Consider the following 23448-nt stretch of genomic DNA (forward strand, 5'->3'; position numbering starts at 1 on the left):
ACGTACTTTCGATACCAGTTTAAAGCTTTTTGACAACTCTTATATATAGGAATAATCGCCAGGGCACACTTAACGGTTACAACCAGTATTGGAGAAACAAATAAAAAACTAAAAATCTAAATATTCCATTTTCCACACAATCATCACCAGCTGAAGTATTTCCACACTACAAAGACGCAATAAATACAACCTTTGATTTTATTACAATTATATAATTACTAGATATTCAACTGAAATTGTTGCAGAATAATTTTATTTACGACAAATCAACGTAAAACGATATTTGACCATGTTTTAGCACCATACATTTATATATTACGTTTTGATAAATAAAGTAGTATTCGCTGCATATAAAGAAAACAACTCGTACCATGAACCTAGAAACACACCCCAAAATGTATCATCTCGTAACACCTACGATGCTCCGTAAGTTCAAAACGAAACCAAAACAGCTCAAGTAGTTTAAAACTACTATTACTATATTTTTTTTTTTATTATATATACTTATACCTAATAATAAACATTTACAATTGAACGCTATGTCTAAACTGTCTATGTACTTAGTAGAATACAGTGACTATTGCCTCACCCCCTCGTGACAGATGACCCCACTAGATCAGTATAATATGCAAATTACAATTAGCGCTCATTTAAAAATACCAAAAACGGCATTGAACAAAGAGATCTCTGTGAGATCCTGCATTATGTACAAAAACAAAAGTGTTTCCTGGCAAATTAAATGTATTATTTTCACGACAATACTTTATACAGTACATAAATAATTTCAGATTTTTGTAGTCATTTTTTACAAATACGTCATAGATGCAATACTTAAATTTCTCTGTTGATTAACAATTATGTAAAAATCACATGATTTAAGAATGACGTAACAATTTGACAATACTCACATTGATATTGTTAAATTTTAACGTAAACTATGTTTTTTTTTTTCTTTTGGGACTTTTATTCATCTCTCGATAAAGTAGTAGCAATTGACAACATCTCAATATTTGCAGAAAACAAAAAATAATATATCAATCCCTTTCACAGATTTTATTCATAAACAAATCATATTCATTAGCGCCTTATCGGATCAATATCTAAATTTCGCACTAGACAGTTCTACAATTCACGTTGATTTAACAGAAAACGAGGTTTATCACGTATATTCGTAAATATATAAACAATCTTTCATTATTTTGTGTTTGGACAAAATGTAGGTAGCCTTATAGTATTTTTAGCCTTATTTTTTCTAATACTCGTTCGAGAAGCAAGTCGCCAGAACTGTCTCGACTACATTTTTGACTGGGTGCTTGTTTCTACGTGCACGTCCGCGACGAAGGAAATTCCTAGCATTGTCATTTTTGTTCTTGACTATTTGTGTATTTTTATTGTCTGTTTATTACTGATAATAACAGTAAAGGACTAGCGGTGAACGAAGAGCGCTCCGAACTCTGCACCCCGCACTGAGCGCGTCACCGTCTCCCGCACCCCGCACACCGCGATGACCCGCCTACTCTCTAACATCGGTACTAGTTGAAGAGGCTATAATTAGTATATAAGTAGGACCCGAACGATCAATAAACGTAGTAGTCAGTCAGTTGAGTAAGTGTTTTGTTTCCGATCCTGATTCCGAGAAGAGCAAGAACCAGAACAAATAGTCTACCAATCCAGATTCCTGAAGTTGTACCAGCAGTCAATACCGAGCTCGCTGCTGGATGCAAAGCATTTACGGGACATACGGGAAGACGTGCGCTACGATCCGTCACGCCCGCTCTCCTGATCGTCAGCGACAACTGCGAGCGGATCGTAACTCGCGAAGTACGAGTTGGCGGACGCAACTAACCAGCTGCATCCCGATCTCAGCTGGGCTGAGTGGTACACGGAACGCCTACGCGAACCAGAAGACCGGTGGCCCACTAAACAATAGCATCATGAAGACGATGAAGAGGAAGTCCTGCGCCTGAACCAGCAGGACGATAGCCACCTTGACTGGATGCGAGACCCGACCCGACGAAATTAGAGACGCTGGTGAGAGCAACCCCGAATGTACTGATATTCACGGACATCTACCTAAAATCGAGCGACACGCCTGGAGCTGGAGCATATAGAACTCATGCGACGAGCAAAGGATGTCAACTTTGGAGAAGAATTGATGAGGATCAAAGCAGCACGCCCAATTTTTAGAACGAGACGTCTCTACAAAACTGGACCCTGTGATCGAAGACGAGATTCTTGCTAGTACGAAGACGCATTGGAGCCTCAAGTGCGCCCTCCCAAACAAACCAACCTATAATCTTAGACGGTCTCACCCCATCACGCGACTTCTCGTTGCGAGAACACAGCTCAGCAGCACAGCAACAGAATAACAAATAAATAATCATATAACTACAACCCACCATACGCGCCGTCGAGTATTACTGCGCCCTCTGCCGGGTCACAAAATCAAGGTCCAGAACATCAGCCACAGGACATCTGCCGCGCGCCCGATCCATTCCACCACCCCTTCACGAACTGCGAGGTGGATTACTTCGGGCCTGTAACCGTTACACTGGAACACCGGAGAGAGATAAGGTAGGGCGCACTATTTGTTTATTTATTTATTAAACTTTATTGATCACAATACAAAGGGTACAAAAGGCGGACTTAATGCTAAAAGCATTCTCTACCAGTCAATTTATTTACCTGCCTCTCTCTCTACGGACATGGTTCTAATGGCGTTGCGACGAATAGCAGCACGCCGCGAGTGGCCGCGAGTGATGTACTCAGACAACACCATCATCTTCCGCGGCGCCGACCAAGAGTTGAATGCCGCATACGGATTGGGCACCGGCCCTAAGAGACGAAGGACTGACCCGTCGCATGGAATGGTGCAACATAGCACCAGGCGTTCCGAACCAATGTAAGGGAGCAATCATAATCTTACCTCCTACTGTCAACCTCACCTGCACGCGGTATATCCTGCAGTAACTAACGAGGGCCCTTTGGCGACCGGTCGATGGCGGCAGCACAGTTAAATGTACTTACCACCGAGGAGCAGCAGCGTCGGCGGTACAAATAAAATCAGCAATCGGTACCAATAGAAAGTTGCTCAGCGAGCTATGGAACGAGCTATTGTCGGAGTTTCTTCGAAGGACAAGGTACGGAACGAGGTTATCCGACAGAAAACTAAGGTCGTCGACATAGCTGGTAAAATAAGCAAGCTGAACTGGCAATGGACTGGCCTGTCCAGGCTAGAACCGATAACCGATGGGGGAAGCGAGTTCTGACCACGGCTCGACAGACGTAGTGTAGGACGCCCTCTAGCCAGATGGAGTGGCGATTTGCGAAGGGCAGCTGGCAGCAGATGGATGCAACGAGCTGAGGACCGGAGAGGACTACGATAGACTGTTGATTATGCCCCAAACCAAGTAGGCGCATGGGAACGCATGGTGCGCTCTGTCAAGACAGCGCTGCGAGAGAAAGCACCATTTTATTTATTTTATTTTGTAGATAAGGTACATGAACAATAGTACATATACTTTTAGATAACAGTGTAACTTTACATCATTATTGTATTTATGCCTACCTATTACAGACGTAGGCAGCATTTATTGTAATAAAATAATAATAAGCAACAAAAATAACAACAAAGAACTTATGAAATTACCGGGGACATTATTCGAGAATGTTATTTTTTAAATAATTACTGGAAGAATGAAAAATTTGGTTGGAGTAGAGGATAACCTAGGTAGTGGACTGTGCAGAACTAGCTTAGTCCGGCATCGTGGTACATTAAATGTTTTGGTCATTTTATGACGGGTGTAATTTATAAGGTATTTTATGTAAAAATAGAAGGTCAGATAATATTCAGCAATCTCCAATTTTGAAGTATTGTTATCTTTAAACAAATGGATGTCTACGTAATATACCAGATGAGAAAAAGCTAATTGTTTTATGAACGCACGTTGAACACTTTCAAGTCTTGTGAGGGAGCACAGTAGACTGGGTTCCACACTACACTGGCGAATTTCAAATGACTCTGAACAAGCCCATTAAATAGTATAGTTTGTTAGTTAAAGTCGCGGTGATTAGCCATGGGAAGATTAAGGATGGAACCGAGATCAGTTGAACGGTGTTGTAAAACAAAATTTGTGGATGATGCGGGTCCAATCTGGATAATAAATCAATAGGCAGCGAAACATGCATTATAAAAACTACGAATTATTAAATCTAGCATATTACCGGTCAAATTTTTAATACAATTTGCTTGATATAAATAATTTAAAACGAAAAAATCTGTCAACTGTACTGTGTAACATACCTTCTAATTACCATAAGTATCATGTAAGAGACATCATCTTTAAGATGCCATTTGATAAAATTCAAATTAAAGTCTCCCATAATAACTACATTTTCAATGTTGTTCAGAGCCCCATCTACACTGTTCGGGAAGTGTTTGGGAAGTGTACACACATAAACAACACAAATTGCAATATTTTAACGATTTCCATCAATTGTTACTGTGATATTCACCCACACATCTTCACAATCACTTTCCCAGTTCATAGAAGGGATGTCTCGAGATACAGCGATCAAAACCCCCCCTCCGCCAGATTTAGAAGCATTACAATCTCTACGGTACAGTGTAGCGAAAGTCTACGTCTATCTAATTCCACTACTTGCTATGCAAGATCGGAGGAAGTGCTAAGAACCCTTTTGACCGAAGCCGAGTACTCGATCAACGCTCAGCCCCTAACACACGTGCGTGTGGACCCTCATGACCCCGAGGTCACCACAGTGAACTATTTATTGCTGGGATCTTCGACGGTCCTACCGAGAACAAGACCAAGCGACGAAACCGACCAATTCTGGAGACGCTGAGTACGGAGTTACCTGCCGAGTCTGGTACCAGACACAAAAGACGGCAAGTCAGAACTTACAGGTCGGCGACATACTGGTTATTGTCGACAATACACCACCGAGACACGTATGACCAATGGGAAGGGTAGAAGGCACGTACCCTGGGACAAACGGCAGCGTGCGAGTCGCCGATATCAGAACGAAGACGAAGACGTTCGTAAGACGAACGATTAATAAACGTGGTAGTCAGTCAGTTGAACAAGCGTTTTATTTCCGATCCTGATCCCGAGAAGAGCAAGAACCTGAACAAATGCAGTCCACCGATCCAGATCAAGAGCACCGTCGATCTAGAAGATTTATAAATGCAGGTGACGGCTGTGATGTCATCCACCATCTCATACAACAAGGAGCCGAATACGAGAATGAAGGTAAGTGGGCTTATATGGTTATCCGTGACCAAAAACATTATTACTATTTTACATTTTCTCCGGTCACCGAAAAATACAGTCCACTTGTATAGAATCTTAACTACGAGTATGCCTGTGACTAGGTACGAAACTATGAAAATTGGCACTCAAATTTTGAAATGAAAGCGCAGAAGTAAATAGGCAAGCATTGTTTGCAAGCAATGTTTTGATTTTGAAATAAAATTAAATGGTTTACCTACCAATAAAACAGCCATTGTGCTCCGTGACTTGTCCGGGTTTGGTGAGAGCTGTTGCTGAATTTCAAGTAGAAAACACATTTCAACAACTGGCAACTCTTAATTTCTTCTACTTCTGCCCTCCGTAACGTATCTTGGTAACTGCTCCTGGTGTCATAACTTGGAGATCTTGACCACAAGACAGAGTTCTGCGCCTGTCTTTATCGATCTCTGCATCGCCGTCGTTAGTGACATTCGCCAGTAGTGCCAGTTGTATCGTAATATCGGCACTTGATCGGTCATCGCTTACTCACACTGGTGAAGGTATGAGCAGCGTAATTGAAAAGATCCAGCGACAAATCGCAAAACAGAAGTAGGAGAAGTTGAGGGTTGCCAGTTATCAAAATGTATTTTCTACTTTCTTACAAACGAAATTCAGCAAAAACTCTCTCACCAAACTGGGACATGGTCAAGAATGCGCAATAAAGTAAGATGTTGTCAACTACATGGCATTCCTGTATTTTGCCGAAGAGTATAATTTAACGAATATGTGTGTATATATCATATAGAGAATGTAACATGAGATCCATCTTGATATCTCAAAATCTCAGAAAACCAAATTCAATATCATATTTCCGGATCCACGTAGTCCAATACCGAATAATCATAGATATCATCTGATCTTAATTGTCATGGACGACTTAAACGCTTCTTTCGAACGGTATCGACGTAGTGCTTATTGTGGGCAGTAACGAGCTCATGAAGCTTTGGTGGCAATTCGTCGAGAGAAGGGGCTGTGCCCTCCTCAACATCAGTTCGTCTATAGAACAGAATGTAAGGTGTACTGGCGCGATTGAGATCGTTCAATTGCGACTCGTCGGCGGCAGAGACGATGTCATCATTATACATGTGCCAGCCGTCGTTGTCTTTTGCCAGCGTGTAATAGTGACCCTCATCAAGCGTGGTGCCAGCGTGGATTACGGCCGCGTACAGTGAATAATTCGAATGGTCCGCCTGCGACCGCACAGTCGGCAGCGTCACCGTTGTGTTGTGGTACATAGTGTGCATCAGCTTAGTCTGCACTTGTAGTTTCGGCTCGAACCTGATTGTACAATTCATTTCAGTTAAGACAATTCTGCAAAGCTACAAGCACCAATAATAGACCATATTTATAAAAATGTGTAGTACTCACTTAAAATTCTTCAACACCAGAATTAAAAATTTAGGTGTAGTTTCGATGAGCACGCTCCTCTCCGCATCGCGCAAGCCTCCACAATCGCGACATTCATATTGGTTATCACCGGAAAGGCTTTCCTTCGAGCAATAGTATTCTAAGAGACTCTGTACACTATGCTGCCAGCCTTCCGGCTTCTCGGGAAAGGCGAGCTGGAGATCTCTAAATACGTCACGGGACAATGAAGATGATTGGCACACAGTGCATTCTACACGTGTTAGCAGTACGCCGCCGAACATGCCGTCGACAAAAGAGTCGCGCCGTAGGAACGCCGCATCATGCATACGTAAACGCTTCTTAAGAGGAATATGCGAGTCCGGTAGATCACTGTGGCGCTTCACTGGCCCTGAACTAGAACCTAAAATGGAATCATGTGTCGTTAAACTAGCGTTATGTACCAAATTAGCTATAGTCACATGAATGTAGTACGAACATTAAATAACTTACCAGCAGTGCTGCTGCCCGGCCTCGGAGACACTGAACGACGGTTACAACTGGGGTCATGTTCAGTGTCACTAGAATATCAGAAGATATTGTTGAAATACAAAAATATACATCATTACTATTCACTACTAAGTCTTTACTAATTTTTAGAAGCGCTCTCAACCAAATTCTGTTGTATGTTTATTGTACTTAAATTCAGCTGTTTAACAAGTTGTAGTTGCATATAGTAAAATTTTACCTAGTAGTATTAGAGGGCGAAGCTTGTCCTAGCTGAGGCTGAGCAACGCGCGTGCGGTTCACACCGGAGAGGATCGCAGGCCGCGAGTAGTCAAAATTGCGATCCGACATGTGCTCATATGACTGCAGAAGCTCAAACAAATACCTGCATAATAATTAAAATATTATCTATGGAATGAAAGAGGAAATCTATGAATTGGGTTCAATAAGGCAAGCGTCCCCTTTAAATTCGGTTGTTATCAGTCATAAATTTATGTTAAACAACAATAAGAATACTGAGCCAGACTACCTCTCCAATGGAAAGTTATTTATTGACAGCCTTTCAGTTATTTTTAACTATTTAATAATAGGCACTGGCACGGCATGTTTGAATACGCTGGTTCGAATCCATCCGGATTGAAGGATTTTTTTATGTTCGTTCTTTGTATTACCATTATAATGTTATTAAAATTAGTGGAGTTATTGCACAAAAAAATATTGAATATCATGGTACTAAAACATCGTGGCATTCAATCTAGTTATTCAGTCTAGTTTTCAAAATGTATAATACATCATTATCATTACATACACACACTAAATTACAAGTAATGAATAAAGATTGTCGCGTAACGTAGGCAGTTAGGTGCAGGTAAGAACTTCATACATACCCTAAAAATTCCGAACTGTCATGTTGGTGATCTCTTGTGAAGAAAGGCGGTTTCACGACAGCGAAGAATTCGTCAGGATTCAATTTGGTGCAGATGGAGTGCATCATTTTTGCAAAAAGTACACCCATCTTGCTCCAGTAAGGTACCGAGTTCATTTTTAGAACTACGTGTGTGCTGAACCTTAGAACCGAAAGATAGGATGTGTTATCAAATATTTAAGAAAAAGTATGAAACAAAAATTAATAACACTAATGAAATGCAGAATACTTTTCGCAATAAAAGTCTTATTCAATATAGAATTATATTAAGTAAACTTAATTACGTTTTCAATTTACCCTACACTTCTACTTTCATCAATAGCTAAAATAAATACACTTTGCTTTTAAACAATACACTGTACGGGACTCGAAAACCAATGTACAGCGTTAAAAGGCACGCTAAGAATTATAGGACAGTCAGTTACTTATAGGAATTAAAAGAATTCTTACTTTGTATAAATATCATCCATAATATGGCGAGACATAACATTCTGACATTAAATGAAATTTTCGTTACTGCCTCCGCAAAAGCGTGAAAACGGCTATACCTACAACTGGGGCTTGTGAATACAGTAAACGTAATTAAAGATTTTTAAATTGCTGTTTGGTAGATGGAATTTGCAAAAAAGATATAGATGTCGAAGAACACGACATAGTGTACAGTAGCAAAAGTTGTATATGTACCAGTGGTGAACGGTGGTTATCTGAAGTAGGGACGAAAACGCAGAAGGTAAGAAGCAAACATTATAATGCAACACTATTTATTGTCGCCGTAGCATGCCACCACGATAAACCCATAATATCTACATATATATTTTTTTATAATATCAAGTGACGGGACGAACAAGTCGTGCGCCTGATATTTCACCAGCACCATTACCCTTCAAAACCAGAGCACAGTAATGCTAACATTACAGCATGGCGGTAGAAATAGGTAAGGTGGCAGAACTTCCCTGGACGAACTCTTTCACAAGGAGCTCTACAGCTTACAAAGCTGTCAAATTCGAATGATAAAACTGACATTTTTAAATTTTATCACAATAGCGAACAAGGTGGGCTCCGTGACGTCACATTTTTGTCGCACCGCGCGCGCTGCAATCAATGGCTGTGAAAGAATATCGCAGTGGCAAGCATGGCCACAAGCTCACAACTGCATTTTGACAATTATGCAAGGTAATTTTATCAACGTAAAAATTGAGCTCGACAAACAAGACAAATAGAAATTAAAAAAGAAATAGGTGAGAACATTTTTAATACAGTTCTATACGAATAGAGAAATGTCAATAAAAATATCTTCCTTTCATTTAGCATTTTTCTTGTTTAGTAACGCATTTGCTATTCCATTCGCGAAAAATAAATAAAATTGAAAAAGTTGAAAAAATACTGTCTATTAATTGCCTCCAATGCAGAAAATTTGCATTAGATTTCCCATTGATGAGATTTCTCAGCTACTATGTTGTCAGTTATTGGGTAAGACTTATTATTTAAAATCCAGCTTCAGGTATTCAAAACCTATGTTGTCAATTGCATTATTATTTCATTATAATACATAACTTAAAATTATAAATTTCTGTATCATCATTTCGCTACTGCCATTAAAATTTTTCCTTAATATTTAGAATAAACATCACACAAAAATTATAGTCACCGACACGATACACTTATCCATTATATTTAAGCCACGATTTAATGATAATATTAATTGAAAATTATATTAACTTTAAGTGCGTTTATTGACTTTTAGCAGCGATGCAGTAGCGATGCAGTCGCCAATCATCTACCTTTACACACGCGCGCAATTTTAAGCAGCAATGCAAACGCGATGCAAGCACACGACTGTATCGATACAAACGCGCGATTGCATCGCTGCACTTGGGATTTATAGGTGATTTCATCGATGCAATCGCGCGTTTATATCGACCCAATCGCGCGTTTGTATCGATGCAATCGCCTATAAATCGCAAGTGCAGCGACACAATCGCGTGTTTCGCGAACGCGCGTTTGCATCGCTGTTAAAACTCACCATGTGTAACCACGCTAAGTATAATAGAAAATTATAATCAACCAACATGAATTCTTATTTATATATTAGTCGTACGTACGTGATAAATGTTTGCGGGTATGGATATGGGGACACAGCAAGTAATTAACATAATCCTTTGTTTCCGTAAAGCTCGAATTACTACGAAGCTTTCATTTCGGAACATACAACAGTACTGTACGCACTTTATGCACTACATTATATAACGTAAATAGAGCCAGTGAGTGGCATAACACTGAATCCCGAAAAACAGTTTTGCCTAATTTGGAATTCGAGAAATTCTTTATAAGGCTTTTTCACAGTTCTGAATTATTAACATCTCTAAATGTTTGACTCATTATCCTCCTCCTTTTTGTAGATAGTTACAAATTCATCAGGCACTATTATCATTAATACCTACCTCTTACCTAATCAGCCGTTCACGTGCATAGAGCTTATACATATAAATCTTTATAAGAAACAAGCAAATATTTAGCGATCATTAACGCTGTTCACGTTTTTATAAGTACAAAAACTGTTTCAATCACAAACCTCTTGTAAAAGTGAACTATCAAGTAACCACCAATCTCTGTTACCAATATTAACTGGGGTAAAAGTGCAACATAGCATGAAAGTGTCAACCTATAATACAAGTAAAGACTGATGAGCAAAGTTAGAAAGCTATAAAAAGCTTGAAACAAAAGTGGCAAAAAGAAATCCGCAGATGCAAAAAAAAATGTAAGGCTAATTGTAAAACATTCGCATTAGTAGGAATGGAAACTATTTTTTCGGATCTAAATCGCGTATATTTGTTTTTTCAAACAAAAACAACTTTTTTTCAAAAATAAAGGTTTGTTTGAAAAAACAAATAAGCGCGACTATGAAATAAAAAAATAGTTTCATTTCCTATGTGCAACAATCTTCAAAACCTAAGAATTCGATATTCGCATTAGTGTCATAAAAATGGCAACGATATTTTTTTAACAAAATGTGTACGGTCACAGCATGTACAAAATAATCTTTGTCGTTCACCATGCAAAAAAGCTCACGTACTAATTACACACAATTTTGAAATTGCGACAATAGAGTAGTAGGTATTATCTAGTGTTTGCATTAGGGATGTTGGGTAAGTAAGGCCTCATAAAAATGTCAGCCCTAACTGAAAAGATAATCATCTAGACGAAATATGATACTCACTGCCTGGTGACGAGCAGAGCTTGCATGACGCTGTTCATGTAGCACGTGTTACCGAGGTTGAGCAGGCCAACTTTGCGCATGGGCGCATGCGTCGCCACTGTCGGTAAGCACACATTGCGCGCGCGCCACGGGCTCAACTGCAGGAACCGACTTTCGCGTGACGCCATGTGCCGTTCCAGCCATAGAATCTATTAGAACAATCCATTTGTGTAATTACCAGTTATTGGAATTGAGGCAGTAAACTAAATAATAATGTCGACATTCCCTTATACAAATCCCAGGTCTTCTTAACTTATTATATTTGAATATGTGTATTACCTATTGAAATATGAGTACGTTGGCGACAATTATTTCCTATTAAGTATTAGCTACAAATTATTATCTCAAAAAAAAATTTGCCTTTTGAAAATAGCATGAGACAACCTATATTTTGGAATGTTTAGAAAATAAACTGTAAAAAATACATTTTATTTAGTGATGACGAAATGGTATGTCCATACATATGACAATAAATGGACGTCGGGTCCGCGGTTAAAAGTGTCCGAACCAATAGGGCATGAAATCGTAAAAAGAGCATTAAGCTTACATTAAACTTAGTCTTCGTTTGGTCTGTTAATCATGCCGTACTATATAATAAAACTTATAAAAATTACCCAAGTAAAACGAAAAAAACAAGGTGCATCATATTTCCGTTAAGTAATATCGTGTTATCGTAGTTATTCTCATTTAAAAGTGTTATTTTCTACAATAGGATAATATTTGATTTATATTGAAATTAATCATAAATATTACAAAAGCAAGCAATACTCATACAACAACTAATACCCTGATAGCATAACGGTTATGTTATAGTATATATATATATATATTATATACATATTCCAGATCTTGAAAATTTAAGTTTACGTTTACTTGGATTCTAGAAATTCGAAACATCGATACATTTGTTATATCACTTCATAACTACGAAGGAGACACAGTTTCACATTAATAATATTCGTATGATCTTCACAACTCTTTATCATTTCTTTGGTTGAATTTGTACAAAATTCAACACTAAATTATGAATAAATTAACTAATATTGATAGTAGAGGCTACTCCATAAATTTTGTGTTTGTGTAATATTTCTGTAGTATAGTATGTCTTTTTTGAAAACGGACAGTCCATTGCGCAAAAGTGTCGCCCGCTTGCAAGCAGCTAGTGGTTACAGTCGATAAATATTCCATCTACTATCCACTGAATGTTGGTTAGGCTTATCCAATAAATCGCCAAACTTGTTTCATTTGAAACATCATCGGCCCACTATTCGTCCAACTACTGACCACTTTTCAATTCAATATAGATAATCAAATCTGCCTGTTTCTGTTAAAATACACATCATAAAAACTGATTTCGATACTAGTAGGTCGACCGTCTAAATAAAAATGAAGAAAGCAATAACACTAATAACATTAGTAACCATTCGAACGTTGTAACAATTACAGTTCTGATATATTTGACAAGATTTTACCTTCTTTCACAATCTATCGACTAAACTGTCGACAACATCTACATGACTATTTAAAATTTTATGAAAACTAGCAATCCTGCAAATGTCATTTTACTCCGTATTCAAAAAAGACAAACTTTTGTTTTCACTAGACGTTAATCATATTTAACTTCCTCATTTTATTAAGATTCCAGTAGAAGTCGAATGTGGTGAATTTTTGGGTCTTTAAATTGTTGCAAGCAAAATTAAGCAGTACTGCAATAAAGTTACTATTTAAATTAAATATTTCACTTTTTTTATATTTCTTTACATGTCACTATGTTTATATAGATCAAACTCGAGTAATTTTTTCGTGGTTTTTGTATTACACCCGTCGCCCACCTGTTAGTAGGTGAATGAGTCAATACTAAGAAAACGTCCATATTTTGGGTAAATTAAATCCCTCAATTCCGATCACTGGTAAATACGTCGTGGTTTCTCTAGTAGACCTTAGTTCAGAAGATCAAACAAAAGACCGCACGGATTTTCTAGTAACCAAAACAATAGATAAATATTTTAACAAAAACTGGATTCTAATAACCATATAACATTTATCAAAACGTCTATTAAGGGTAATTTTCAGGTTAGTTTTCTCTCCCTAATTCCGGTGGCGATTTTTATTATTCAAATATTCGCGTTTATTATCGTGAAATATTAAATAATATGTCAGGCAATTACACTCGAATATTAAATAATACTTCATGATAATATTTCAGAATAATAAAAATTGCCACAGAAATTAGGTGAAGAAAACCAACCTGAAAATTACCCTTAACTCACATCGTTGGTGGACAATATCAATACTGTTAATAAACAATCTTCAATAGCTTACCACATCCGAATATTTGTCTTTAAACATTTCCTGAGCTTCGCCTTTAAACGACTCTACGAGGCCGTCGACCATCGTAGTGAGGATATCAACTACGTTCTGTAGAAGTTGACGGCTCCACTGACCACTGTCTGCGGCCAAGTTCATCAGAACACGACCAACATGTGGTGCAATCTTAAAAAACGAAATAAAAAACTTAATACCTATTAAACTCAAAAAATATCTTCCGAACGATAATTTCCAAATAAGATATAACTAAATATCTCATCGAGATAATTTATAATTAGGAAATAATGGATATAGAGACAATAATTTAACTATAATGTCACCAAAGTAACTACACCTATGGTGTAGTTCCTTTGGTGACATGGATCAACAAGTCAAAAACAATAAAACAAAAGATCAACAACAAAAATAAATCAAAACAATTACTCCAAAACCCGACGCAAACGCTAAAGTAAAAGAAACTACCCGTACACAAGGCATATGCACTCGTATGTCGCGGGACGATTCGATTTATCGAGGTTATGGTGTAAATCTCTATATATAAATATCATATAGCATCAAGTAGTTGTTTATTTTATTTTTATCATTTCGCATAATACCAGGTAGCGTGAAACGACCGACAAAGCCTAAAGCCGCGTTTATATTTATCTGACGTGACGTGTCGTGATGTGCTCTAAAGTCATGGCAAACGTTCACACCTATATGTGTTCTGACGCCTTCTGACGATATTTTGAAACAATACCGTTGTGGATGTCGGACAGTTCATACGTTCGCAATGTTTTCTCTTGAATCACCCGATTGTGATTCAGATTATGAAGAAATTCAATTCGTGATGATGACAACTACACTAAAAAAGAAGGAAAAAATGAGAACATATTGGGTTCATCCAAGGAATAAAAAAGAGAGGCTAATGGCGAGTTTCACTGTCTCGTTAAAGAACTTGATAGCGACGATGAAAGATTTCATAAATATTTCAGAATTCCTGTGGCACTATTCGGCTTTGACGCGTCACAACACAGCACTGGTTCGTGCATATTTGTCTGATCTGACGTGACGCGGCTGCTCCGCCCTCGAAAAAATTAACAGCCGAAAAATTCCAGGTTTGCGGACCAATCCCTACATTAAAAAAATTTATACAATAATAATAATAATCAAATTAGTCATTTCAAGTACTGTACGCACCCTGTCGAGGGCTTCGGTGGACTCACGCAACGACGCCAGGACGTGAAATATGACATCAGTGACAGACTGACGTAGATCCACTGGGCGATCTAAGGCAAGAAATAAGTGTCCCAAATTGTCCACAGACACTTCCAATAATATGTCAAAGCTCTCGTTTTCCTGGAAAATATAATGTAGATTAAGGTGTGCACACTAAATGAGTCATAGTTTTTGTATCAAAATATTTTTTATTCAAAAGTCGAGTCATAGAAAACCTCTATGATTAGACCTTTACGTTATTAAACCTATACAATTGAAAAAAAAATCATCAAAACTTGTGTTTGGAGTACCGCACTGTATGGATGCGAAACATGGATAATCACAAAAAATACATGGAAAGATTGGAGTCATTTGAAATGTGGAGCTGGAGGTGAATGGAAAAAATCAAATGGATTGAGACGATATCAAGTGAAAAAAGGTTAGGTTAGTTTAGGTTCTAAAAAGGGTTAGGGGAAAAAAATCTTCTAAATACAATGGGACAAAACGAAACGAAACAGAAAGGGAAAATGTTTGAACATTTGTTACGTAATGACTAATTTGTGAGAATTGTAATTGAGGAGAAAATAGAAGAACAAAGAGAGAGTGGAAGACCAAGAACGGCGTACATTGAATAAATAAAGAACATCAAAGAGAAAGAGGTCAAGGAGCTAGCTATGAACCGTGAGGAACGAGGAGGCTACACCTACACGAGTCTGGCTCTTAAATGGATTGTGGTGATAACAAAACCGCTAAGATAGATGTTTAAAAGTAGTCCAAGAATTAAACAATTATACTTTTTTTTACATAATTCAATAGACGTTATAAAATCCTTAATTGGACGAACATCTCACGGGTACAGCGATTACAACGCCGATCGATTATCAACCATATGTTTAACCCAGTTCTGCACATTTATACCAAGATCGCCAAGAATAGGCAGCCCAATCGATACGTCTCTTATTGGAATTAGCAAGAACGGTAAGTGAGTCTAACGTTTGAGAACACACCTCCAGGGCTTTGATGAAAGCAGTGACCCAGTCACCAAGAGCAGGAGTACCATGCCACTCATACATCCAACGATAGAGACATGAGAGCGAAGCGCGTAGACCTGCGCCAGCTGGTCCATTCTCCCCCTGCTGTACCAGCCACCGAGCCGCCGCCAGGGTGGCCTCGGGATCCGATCCATCAAGAACTATTAGGACCACTGATGTGGCAGGGCAAGCATCGGATTCTGTTCCAATATAAAATATCACGTTATATACACCTTAGTCAACGACAAATAATAAAATTAAACTCAATAATGTAAACACTATAATCTAAAATCACTGGAGTTTACTTACGTGGATCAGATATTAGGGAATAAAATTTGTCAAGGATCGCTGTGACGATCTCGTGTCGAACGTCGCGGTGCACTGCATTCACAACGCGCAAGAGAAACTCTTCAACGGATTGCAGTAGATTCCATAGTTGTTCTTCGTTCCCAGCTGCGCGGGCTACCCGTTCAAAAATAAGACACCAATATAAATAATACCAAAAAAGAAATTAAAAAGCAGTAACTTAGCACCGGCTATATTCTCGATGCTTAGCGACAATCACACGCCTCAAGATAAAAAGTCCAAATTAAAAAAACTTACAAAGACACCTCACGATGTCTTGACAGTTTTTAACGAGCTCGTGAGCTGGTGGTAGGTAAGTGGGCTGCTCGTTCATGAGCCGGATGTACTGCGCGAGCACCTCCAGGTCCAGGTGGTTACGATTATCGTGTACGAGCTCGTGCTTTTTTACAGCCATCACGGTGGCAGCTAACTCCTCCTAAAAAAGAACAAAGATAATAACTGATAATATAAATATCACTATTTGTGCTCAATAAGTCTAGGAAACAAGGTTATTATAATACTTTCTCATACTCAACAAACTACTTCCATATATGCTATACACCAAATGCAGAGTTAATTCGTTTTAATAATATAGTAATAAAAGGATAAAAAAGAAAAAAATTGTGACAAATTACATTGTGACAATACAAAAAATATACAGGGTGTCCCAAAACTCAACGTCAAGCGGTCACTGGGCGAGAGGCCAGGTTATATCAGTTCTGGTAAAAATAAAAAAAATCCATCTCACTTAGTTAAGTGATAACAGGCATTTTTTTGAAAATGTTGAATTTCGATACCCTGGACCACATGTTTAGGTACTGTCATCACAAATTTTCAAATTTTGGAGTGATTTTTTTAACGTCATCATAAATAACCATGCTATTTATTGCAGTCACAAATCAAACAATAAACGTTATGAGTTTAGTAAAAAAACAAGTTTCATTGAGTCGTAGCTTAAAAAAAATATGCCAGCTAGCTTTGACATTTCATTTTTTTTTAAATGTACTACACTACTCTGGGCAAGTTATTTTAAAAGATGACCCCATATAATCAAGATTTCAAAATACTTGCCACTCTTCATTCCATAAAAAATATTATAACTTATGTTTTGCAAAAGGAGCTCGTTTCAAAAAAAACTCATGCCATGATAAATAATACTTTTGTGTGCTCAAAGATTGGCTTTAACATCGCGGAAGTGAGATGGTCATATGTGATAGAGAGATGAATAGATGGATAGTGACACTGTGCGACATGAATTAGAGTGAGCGAGACGGATAGTGACGCCGATGCTCTATTATTGATCATTGCTTATTATCATTTAGTACGCTACGTTCCTTCGTTTACTGTGCATCTTCTCATAATCGTGTAATTTTTGTACTGACGACTTTGGCTTGTGTTACCCTGGACTTGATATTGCATCTGTGTTGACGACTCTGGCTTATTCCCTGGACTCGATTTGTGTTGTGTAAACTGTATTAGTTAGTACTTAGCAAAACTAACACGTTTCGCGACATGCCGTATCTGTACACAGCGGAACAATATGTGAACATGCATCTTAATACAGTGAATGCCATTGTAATGCCTCTGCCGCAGCCAGATTGTATCGCGAGAGGTACCCAAACTTAGAGCGTCACCCAGATCACCGCGTGTTCGTCAATGTACACCTGGCATACTCGGAAGGACGACTGCCTAGTGCTCGTGCGAGCGGTGGAAGACCTCAAGGAGACGACGACGACGTAATTTTAGAAGAAATTCAAAATGATCCCAGCACTTCAGTACGTGCGATTGAAAGAGCCACTGGAATACCGAAAGCTATTGCTCATCGAATTTTAAAACAACACGAATATCACCCGTATCATGTGCAACGTGTACAAAGTGACTACTCTCTCAGAATGGATTTTTGTAGAACAATGTTGGTGAGAAATCGTGAAGATCCGCAATTTATAAACAAAATTTTATGGACTGACGAAACAACATTTAAAAAAGATGGTTATTTAAACTTGCACAATGTACATGACTGGCACACGGAAAACCCGCATTTAATGCGTGAAGACCGGTCCCAATACCAATTCAAAGTCAACATGTGGACCGGAATTTTAAATGGACAAATAATTGGACCGTTTGAGTTGCCTGAAATATTAAATAATAATAATAATAATAATATTAATAATAACGCTCACACTCAACATAGCCCCGCACTAGGGAAACCCTGTGTCGCGGGTGCCATGGACACACACATAGACAACCACAAATTACACCCAAACTCACGAGAGAAATAAATGTAGGCCATATAAATATTTCTCCCAGCCCGGGAATCGAACCTGGGACTTCTGCGTGGCAGTCCGGCGTGGTAACCGTTCGGCCACGGAGGCAGTTAAATGGCGACAACTACTTAGATTTTCTTCAAAACGATTTGCAAACGTTACTAGAAGATGTACCACTCAACATCTATAGAGAAATGTGGTTTCAACAAGACGGTTGCCCAGCGCATTATGCTCGTTCTGCACGTGATTGTTTAAACACGGAATATTCCGGAAGGTGTTGGTTCAATTTTGTGGCTTCCTCGATCTCCGGACCAAGGGGGTTTACCCCTTGATTTTTTTTACTGGGGCTGCATAAAGGAAAAAGTATATGCAAAACCTATAGAAAATCTAGCCCAATTACGCCACAAAATTGTTGAAGCAGTAGAAGAAATTCAAGTTTGAGAAGATTCGCACGATTGATAAAAAGATCTTTTGTGAGGCGATGCAGAGCCTGTATTCGTGCCGAAGGCAAACAATTTGAGTATTTACTTTAACATTAAAGTATTACAATAGTTCCTTTCGTTTCATTTTGATTAAAATTTATTATAATACAACAATCGACTAATTATTAAGTTGACAAACTCACATGTGTTAGGGTAGATTATTTTGTTTAATGCGTTGTCACTATCCATCTCACTCTATCACATACGACCATCTCACTTCCACGATGTTAAAGCCAATCTTTGAGCACACAAAAGTATTATTTATCGTGACATGAGTTTTTTTTTGAAACGAGCTCCTTTTGCAAAAAATAAGTTATAATATTTTTTATGGAATGAAGAGTGGCAAGTATTGTACCATTTTGAAATCTTGATTATATGGGCCATCTTTTAAAATAACTCATCCAGGGTAGTGTAGTACATTTTTAAAAAATATGAAGTGTCAAAGCTAGCTGACATATTTTTTTTAAGCTACGACTCAATGAAACTTATTTTTTTTACTAAACTCATAACGTTTATCGTTTGATTTGTGACTGCAATAAATAGCATGGTTATTTATGATGACGTTAGAAAAAATCACTCCAAAATTTGAAAATTTGTGATGACAGTACCTAAACATGTGGTCTAGGGTATCGATTTTCAACATTTTCAAAAAAATGCCTATTATCACTTAACTAAGTGACATGGATTTTTTTTTATTTTTACCAGAAGTGATATAACCTGGCCTCTCGCCCAGTGACCGCTTGACGTTGAGTTTTCGGACACCCTGTATAAAATAAAATAAATCTATTGTAATAGTGAAAATTACTAAAATAAAAATCAATGAAATAAGTTTTTTAATAGTCAGTCGGACTTGCCAAGGCTCTACAATGGCGAGATACACTAAGTATGCGGTTGTCAATACTCCCTTGTGGAATAAAGATACTATACTCTGGAATAATGTGAAAAAAGTTCTTCTACTGTGTGTAAATTCTGAGGAAGATCACTGAATGCTTTTCACCTTAGCAAATCCCGCAAATGCTCAATAGGATAAACGAGATCAATTCTTCCTCTCAGATGAATTCCAGCCCACACCATTATCATTTCGCCATAGTATGAATGAAATTCCTGAGGATTCTAGAGACGACTTGTGCAGCCAGGAACTCACCAAACTCGCACTCTTCTTGAATCGGGATGAAAATCAAAACCGAGACCGTCGGTAAAAAGCAGACGCGGCCACTGACTTTCATTATTTTACATATTTAACATTAGCCAACTATAAACGACATCCTCGATTTCCTTGTCGTAGAACTGGAACTCTTAGCGATCTCAGTGTATTAAGATGGACTTGACACAGGGACTGCAGTCTGTCAATCAGTTGTAAAGTTGTAATATGAAGCTGTCTCTTTGCAGTATTTTCCAAAAACGATTTTGTCTCTGACATTCGACTACATTTCCAGCAGCCCTGTAGCGTGTCCAAGATCGGCAAATTACGCTTGGCTGCGAGTTAACACCAGCTACAATATCACGCTGATGAAATGAATGAGTACGAAACTCTAGGAGTAAATTTGAATATACATTTGAATACATTTAACATTCACAATATTTATTTCCAACATCTTAGTTTGCGACTACCTGCAAGAGAGAAACGGGTCACTACTGCGGATTCTTGTCATCCAAGTGCGTACTTGGAGTCTCTGCGTAGAAACTGTATAATAACCTACAATATAAAGTTTTTGCTTCACTATAGTTTTAGTTTAGTTTTTTAAATTTCATTCATTCATTCATGAAACCTCATAAATGGCAAATTTTAAGTATCGAAAGGAATCGTATTACAGAAGATTATAGATTGCCCCTTACATGAATTTGTGACTTTGTGAAGCAAATGCAGCCCCTCATCACTGCGATGATCAACTGACCATCACTAAATACAATTTCAAATTCTCAAACACTTAAAAAGCTCGTACCTATTACTTAGGCCATTCGGCAAAGCCTCGTCATGTAAGCAGGGTACTAGACTTTAAGAATCCTCATTATGCAATGATTGCATAAAATACTATTAACTAAGTATCTGTGAACAGCAAAGTTAAAAAAATATGCCAAATTTTAAATCACTACTTATTAAATATTAGTAAAATTTTTGCCTCATACATCTTTTTACTAACAATTTCATACAATTATCATTACCATATTTTACCAATTATTTTTATAATTTTTTGTTAGTCAAATGGTAAAGTTGAATTTTTGGAAAATCCTTTCAATAAATTAATTCTTCTTATTAGCAACACTTTCAGATACAAGGAATCACTATTTATAATTGTATTAAAAGATATAAAAAAGTTTGTAATTTTTCAAATAAAGTACAGACAGTGTTTGTCAAACCTATAGTTATACATGTATGCACCATCTTTAGCTGTGTATGCAACAGAGGGGAAAAGACTATTGACATTCATCACTAAGTTTCTTTTGTTTGTTATGGTCATTTAGATGTCACCTTTTACCCCTAATAAAGTCAACTGAATATGCTTCTGGCCATCGACTGAGTCATTATTAAGCAATTTTGATATTCATTAATCAAACAAGTACTAAGAAATTTACAAAAGTTTATACTTTCAAGTATTTATCTACATCTAACATTAATGTTTTATTTTACTCAATATTGTTACACGGTGGAGTAATAATGCTAATCCACTCATAACACATGCCCCAGGTTTTGGTCAGGTCAAAGGAAAAACTTGGGCTTTTGACTCTATCCACCAGACAGAAACCTGCAATTCAATATTAACTGTTGTCATGCTTTATGTTTTGCGATTATAGAAGAATCTTTTCATAAACTGGTGTAGCTGCTGAATGCTGATTGACCTTGAATTTGAACTATTATTGCAATGCTTTTCATCAACCAGCTTTCAACGTTTAAGTTAAAATGTACAAAATACACATCATCTAATTTTGTAAAGAGTGGGATTAATTACCCAGCAATGACAACATTTTTTAATTTTATTCAAAGTTATCACATATTTCATTGAGCCATTGATGTTTAAAAACTGGTTCTTTATTGTTGTACAAAAATTTTAATAGGGTCTATATCCTATACACATAATTCAGGATAAAATATTAGTTCCTTATGCAGATACTTAAACCATGTATGCGAGCCACCTGTAGCTCTCACACTTATCTTAAAGGATTACATTAACTTAAGTTCTAAAAGTAAAAGAGACCTAGTAGGCATTTATTGCTTATTAGTCATAAAATGTGTTTGAGGTGTTATTTTAATAGGTCGTAATTATTAATAAATAATTAGGCACCTAATCTAATAACATTATACCAAATAAATTAAATACTAAAAACATAAACTAAAAGTATCCACATATAAAGCATTATAGTACAAAAATGATTAAAATAGGACCACACTCACAAAACAAAATGTACAATAAGAAAATTGCAAAATACACAAATAAAACAATGACACAATGTAATTATATCCTGGTTGGCTTGCCATTTCAGCAGTAACTTCTATGCTTGGATCTGTAGGAACTACCATAGCAGCTTAATGCTAGCACAAATGTCCACCTTTTACTGATTGCAAGTTGAAACTGCATCAATAACTTCCAGATGAATGACAGAGATGTGGGGTGCAGCCACCCTACAAACATGCGCATTTCAGCCTAGGTCTTACTTACCTATTTTACCTAGTTGCTTGTCTAACAGGATATAAAATGGCCACCTGATTACGTCGCTCTGAAACTAACTAGAAAAATCACTTACCTATGTAAATCAGACGGTGCTCGAACTCACTCACTAAGCGCAGGTACACCAGTTCTCATCAATAGTCAAGAAATACATTGTCCTTCACCTTTTAAATCTATGATAAAATACTGAAGACAGCATTGTTTTAGATCGTTCTCGGATCACAGCAATATAACACTATTGCAACTTGACCCACAAATGTAAATAGAGTAAAACACGCACATTTAAACACATTTAAATTCATCAACAAAAATATTATTTAATCAAACTTGACCACTGAGATTAAGAACGCACGGAATACACAGTCTGGAACTTTTATTAGAAGTAATCGTATATCTAGAGACTTTTGTAAAATTAGAAGATAATAAAATACTCCGTAAATAACGTGCAGTTCCAAAAATGAAGACTCGAAATTGCGCTTTAGAACACAAAAGATTGATTTTATACAGCAAAATCTTCCATTATCCCACTGTGTAATTTCTTATTCTTTTGTCTATGGCTATGGCTAAAAGCATAGAGAAAGACTATAGGTAATTAAACATTTTTATATAAATTTTAGTGCTGTCCTAAAACTTTAACGACATATGCTAAATAATTCAATAACAGCGAAAAAACATTAAGAAAATTGCACAAAAAACAAAAAATAAACTGAAGAAAAGGACATGTTGCAGAAGCTGGCAAGTTCCCCGTGGGTACAGGTACCATAGATCATACACCATAATAAAGTCCTACTCTGT

The 23448-nt window shown here is 37.3% G+C and overlaps 1 protein-coding gene across 1 annotated transcript; it reads right to left on the reverse strand.

Moving 5' to 3' along the window:
- Window positions 1–1005: 1005 nt before the first annotated feature.
- On the reverse strand, window positions 1006–22858 carry LOC113239631 (ubiquitin carboxyl-terminal hydrolase 35). Its single transcript, XM_026476734.1, has 12 exons — window positions 22730–22858; window positions 16501–16678; window positions 16207–16359; window positions 15874–16097; window positions 14849–15007; window positions 13664–13834; window positions 11303–11490; window positions 8048–8227; window positions 7402–7545; window positions 7167–7234; window positions 6678–7077; window positions 1006–6587 (listed from the first exon to the last, which is right to left on the reverse strand). The coding sequence occupies exons 2-12, from the start codon at window positions 16655–16657 to the stop codon at window positions 6176–6178; spliced, it is 2256 nt and encodes a 751-aa protein (XP_026332519.1). The 5' UTR covers window positions 16658–16678; window positions 22730–22858; the 3' UTR covers window positions 1006–6175.
- Between the last annotated feature and the right edge of the window lie 590 nt (window positions 22859–23448).

Source organism: Hyposmocoma kahamanoa, unplaced genomic scaffold (genome assembly GCF_003589595.1).
Source record: "Hyposmocoma kahamanoa isolate Upper Pololo Valley unplaced genomic scaffold, ASM358959v1 100021, whole genome shotgun sequence".
Taxonomy (NCBI): domain Eukaryota; kingdom Metazoa; phylum Arthropoda; class Insecta; order Lepidoptera; family Cosmopterigidae; genus Hyposmocoma; species Hyposmocoma kahamanoa.

Coding starts and splice junctions, on each gene's coding strand:
- LOC113239631 (XM_026476734.1), bottom strand. CDS start 16,657: ATGGCTGTAAAAAAGCACGAGCTCGTACACGATAATCGTAACCACCTG. Junction 13,835..14,848: donor CCACCGAAGCCCTCGACAGG/GTGCGTACAGTA, acceptor TCGTTTTTTAAG/ATTGCACCACATGTTGGTCG. Junction 6,588..6,677: donor CTGGTGTTGAAGAATTTTAA/GTGAGTACTACA, acceptor TTGTACAATCAG/GTTCGAGCCGAAACTACAAG.